Source organism: Teleopsis dalmanni, unplaced genomic scaffold, assembly GCF_002237135.1.
Source record: "Teleopsis dalmanni isolate 2A unplaced genomic scaffold, ASM223713v2 unscaffolded_contig_1412, whole genome shotgun sequence".
Taxonomy (NCBI): domain Eukaryota; kingdom Metazoa; phylum Arthropoda; class Insecta; order Diptera; family Diopsidae; genus Teleopsis; species Teleopsis dalmanni.
Window position 1 is genome coordinate 1 of NW_024032794.1, and position 5186 is coordinate 5186.

General features: G+C 39.4%; 1 protein-coding gene across 1 annotated transcript; it reads right to left on the reverse strand.

Moving 5' to 3' along the window:
- Positions 1-292: 292 nt before the first annotated feature.
- LOC119664097 lies at positions 293-3465 on the reverse strand (the record flags this gene model as incomplete). Its single annotated transcript, XM_038073655.1, has 3 exons — positions 3126-3465; positions 1769-3031; positions 293-1693 (listed from the first exon to the last, which is right to left on the reverse strand). Coding segments are annotated over exons 1-3 (3004 nt in total), but the record flags the coding sequence as incomplete, so codon positions are not given.
- Between the last annotated feature and the right edge of the window lie 1721 nt (positions 3466-5186).

Here is a 5186-nt window from a genome sequence, read left to right on the forward strand (position 1 = left end):
GATTGGGTAGGAACGTGTCTCCATTGCCCATTTGCGGTAATATCTTGAATTTCCGCTACTCGATTGCCAACGAATGCAGACAGGGTTGATGAGTGCTGCTTCAACCAATGTAATACAATCTGTGAATCAGTCCAAAAAAACGTTTCACCCTTAAATTGCGCAAATATTGGTTGGACCTTCTGATACAGTTTGGCAAGAAGTAAGGCACCACAGAGTTCTAGTTTAGGTAGCGACTTCCGCTTTATAGGTGCCACACGGGATTTTGCAGTGAATAGCCTGACCGTCACCTTACCTGATGTGTTTTGTGATCGGAGAAATATACAGCAACCATATGCGCGTATTGAAGCGTCACAGAAACCGTGTACATCAACCTGTTGATAGTTTATGGATAGGCAGTACCTCGGCACCTTAACCGATGAAAGCGTTGTAAGATCTTGAATAAATGTTTTCCAAGCTGAGTGAAGATTTTGAGGGACTGACTCGTCCCAGTCCACACGCAAAAGCCACAATTCTTGCATCATAATTTTGGCTACGAGTATGATCGGTGCTAGTAATCCAAGCGGGTCGAATAATGAAGACGCAAGGGATAAGATGGTGCGTTTTGTTACAATATGACCTGGTTGTGCATTAAACGAAAATAGGAAAACATCTTGCATTTGGTGCCACTTGATGCCTAGAGCGCTGGTGACTGTATCTGTATCAAGATTCAAACTCTTTGTTGTAGTATCGCTGATGAAGTCATGATGGTTTGAATGCCATTTGTCAAGATCGAAGCAACCCTTCTGTAGAATGGCCGTTAACTGATGTCTGATATTGGTGAGTTGATCAATGGAATCTGCTCCACCTAAGAAGTCGTCGACAAAGAACGCTGATTTAATGAGTGCAGCGCCTATTGGGTATTGTGTTTCAAATTTGTCCGCCAAATACTGCAAACTCCTGGTTGCTAGGAAAGGTGCTGATGCAGTACCATAAGTGACTGTATTCAACTCGTAAGTACTAACAGGATCGGACTCCGTATCTCGCCAAAAAATATATTGGAATTTTCGATCTGGTTCATCTATCAGTATCTGTCGGTACATCTTAACAATGTCAGCCGTCAAGGCATATCGGTGCAAACGAAATTGAAGTAGCAACAAATATAACTCCGACTGAATTGTCGGGCCGACCAGTAGAATATCATTTAATGAACGTTGCGAAGTTGTTGGACATGACGCATCAAAAACCACCCTCAGCTTGGTCGAAGTGCTCGACGGTTTTAAAACACAATGATGAGGGATATAATAATGAGGTTCGTTGGTTTTCGGAGTCTCAACACGCGTCATGTGTCCGAGCTCTCGATATTGTTTCATGAATTCTTGATAGTCTTGCTTCAGTGCACGATTAGATGACAATCGCCGTTCTACAGAATAAAAACGGCGCAAGGCGATATTGTGTGTCAAACCAAGACAATCTGGTGAATCTTTGAATGGTAACCGAACGACAATTCTTCCCATCGCATTTTGGTGAACCGTTTCACGATATAATGACTCACACGCAACATGTGCTGGTGACCATGACTTTGAAGCCGATTGCACTTCCTCTATCTTCCACATCATTTCTAATTGATCGGAGACTGTATCTTCAACTGATAATAGGCATTTTGCTGCTGGTGATGCAAATGGCTGACCCTTGTACTTGCCAGATACAATCCATCCTAATAGTGTTTTTTGAAGTACTGGAAGATTTTCACCTAGTTTGATTTGACCGACAGACAAAATATCAAAGAAACTTTCAGCTCCAAGCAAAAGATCAACGCGCTTGGATTTAAAGAATTGCTCATCGGCGAGAGGTGTATTTGGTGGAACCTTCCACGACGATATATCGATTTCAGAACTTGGTTGATATGCGATGTGATTCGTAATACCAAAGTTTAAAGCAAGTTCAAAATTTGAATGACGAGATTTGATTGATGTGAACGTCTGATACTTAATGTTGGTCAACGAACTACCAATACTGGAAACATGCAACCGATGTTTATGTTTTGCTAAACTAAGCTTCTTTGAAAACTCCTCCGTTATGAAGTTGACCTGAGAGCATGAATCAAGTAAGGCTCTACCCACTTGATAACTTCCCGATGAATCCTTCACTAAAACCAATGCAGTGGCAAGAATTATTTGCTCGGCCGATGACATATTAAGATGGGGATGGCTGGCAACGTTGTCGTTGGGCATAGCAGCGTGTTCTGTGCGTCGTGATGATCCCGCGCTCTTAATATTCGTTGGCAATTGCGAATGATGCAAGAGAGTGTGATGTGGCTTTGCGCAAACCTTACATTTAAACGTTGATGTACAATTAACCACATGATGGCGTGGCGATAAGCAGTTTATGCAGAGTTTTAGGCTCTTCACCTTTTCAAACCTTTGAACCACCTCCAGTGCCTTAAAACGATGACAATTCTGTATTAGGTGTTCATTGCTAGAACAAAATGAGCAAGAATTGCTAGATGTAGATGCAACAAATGCGTATTGTTTTGAGCGTCTGTTAGTCTTGGAGTTAAGACTATTAGGTTTACGTTGTGATGATGACTGATTGCCGTTTCCACTGTCAAGTGATTCGAGAAACTGGCAATGTCTATCCAACAATTTTGAGCAATCTTCCCAACTGGGTAATGTGTCAAAGTTACGCGATTCATTCCATTTCCTACGTGTAATTGCGTCCGTTTTTTGCATGATTAACGAGATAAGTAGAGCCTCACATATTTGTTTCTCTGTACCTAGCGAACAGAGTGAACCATACAAAGCGGATGCATTGTTTACCAGACTACGGAGTTGTTGGCTTGACTGACCCGATACTGCTGGTAGATCAAATAGTGTCGCGATATTTTCGGCGAAGATTAGGCTATTATTGTCATAGCGCGATTTAAGCCTATCCAGAGCCTTTGGATAGTTTTCATTCGAAATAGGAAATGCCTGTACTGTCTCTAGAGCTTGACCAGTAAGGCAGTTCAGCAAGTGATTAAATTTTTCAATATTTGTGAGGTATATTTCGCGATCTATGTATGATTTGGAGAAACGAATTAATAAAATTGTTATAATCCGAGTACTTACCACTGAATGTAGGTAATTTTAACAGTGGTAATTTTTTACTTGAGGTGGGCATCATTGCTGTTACGTCTAGCACTGATGCATTGTGGGCCTCTTCCTGCAGTTGAGACATGATTAATATTTTGGTGGAAACGTATAGGTCTTCTAATTCATCTCTAGCTGAGTCAGTTGCATCTAATTTCTCGATCAACGTCTGAAAAGCTAAGATTTGTTTAAAATATGATTCTAAAATACCTAGTCGACATTTCAGTTCTGGTTGTGAGAGCGAATTACTCTTTCCTTTGACGAACGCCTTGATTCTTGAAATACTCGCTTTCGTCGAGGCTCGCTGTTGTTTTAGTTCTGACAGTTCTGCCGTAGTGGTTGGCTCTGCCGTTGCCATTGAAACAGTTGTAGATACTTGAGAACAGCAAAGGATTTGACGAAGTCGAAAAGTCACAATAGCAACAGTGAGCTTTCCGAAATTGAACTGCTCTTACGGTGGTTGTTGTCAGACGCGACGTTGACGAACCCGCACACTTACTGATTGGAAGCAAATATTAACCAGTAATCAACAAGTAAGTTAACTTGTTGTTGTTGTTGTAATTGTTCAGCGTGACCTTGATGCGGACACGAGGTTCTATTTGGCGCTTAGCAGAACCTAAGCCGAGAACCATAGAATGCACAATAGTACACACGTACGATAGTATATAGTATATATGTACAGATGTAGGATATTATTAAAGTTAGCACACTTTAGATATATAACCGTTTAGGAGCAATACTCACACGAGCACATTATGGTTACAAATTAACCAAATACAATAAAAGCGAAAGTATGTACAATCAACAAGTAAAGATAGCTTGTTGTTGTTATTTTAACTGTCGAGCACGACCTTGATGCGGACACGAGATTCTAATTTGAGGTTAGCGGACCTAAACCGAGAACCACCAATTGCACAAGAGTATATACGTACGATAGTACATATGTAATATATATATAGATGTACGATATATTATAATGGTTAGCACACGTTAGCTATATAGCTGGTTAGAAAAAGTATTCACACGCGCACATTAATGGTTACAATTATCCAAAAACAATAAAAGCGAAAGTATGTACAATCAACAAGTAAAGATAGCTTGTTGTTGTTATTTTAAATGTCGAGCACGACCTTGATGCGGACACGAGATTCTGATTTGAGGTTAGCGGACCTAAACCGAGAACCACCAATTGCACAAGAGTATATACGTACGATAGTACATAGGTAATATATATATAGATGTACGATATATTATAATGGTTAGCACACGTTAGCTATATAACTGGTTAGAAAAAATATTCACACGCGCACATAATGGTTACAAATTAACCAAAAACAATAAAAGCGAAAGTATATACAATCAACAAGTAAAGGTATCTTGTTGTTGTAATGTCGAGCACGACCTTGATGCGGACACGAGGTTCTGATTTGAGGTTAGCGGACCTAAACCGAGAACCACCAATTGCACAAGAGTATATACGTACGATAGTACATAGGTAATATATATATAGATGTACGATATATTATAATAGTTAGCACGCGTTAGCTATATAACTGGTTAGAAGAAATATTCACACGCGCACTTTAATGGTTACAAATTAACCAAAAACAATAAAAGCGAAAGTATGTACAATCAACAAGTAAAGGTATCTTGTTGTTGTAATGTCGAGCGCGATCTTGATGCGGACACGAGGTTCTGGTTTGAGGTTAGCGGACCTAAACCGAGAACCACCAATTGCACAATAGTATATACGTTCGACAGTCCACAGAATAGCCGTGTGGAAGAAATGCACACACGCGTACACTAATGATTACAAACTTAATAAGAAAAAATGATTACCACACGTGGGTAATATTTAGATTTTTTAACAAATTGGAGATTAATAACCACTATTAAAATTGCAAAAAGTCCTGTCACGGTCGCCAATGTAAATTATAAGCGTTTTTATAATTGGGGTTTATGATCTTTATTTCAATTTCTTTAACACAATGTAAATTATAAACGTTTTTATAATTGGGTTTTGATTTCATTTAATTTATACAATTGAATTTATACAATTTCGGTTATTGATTGTTTAAT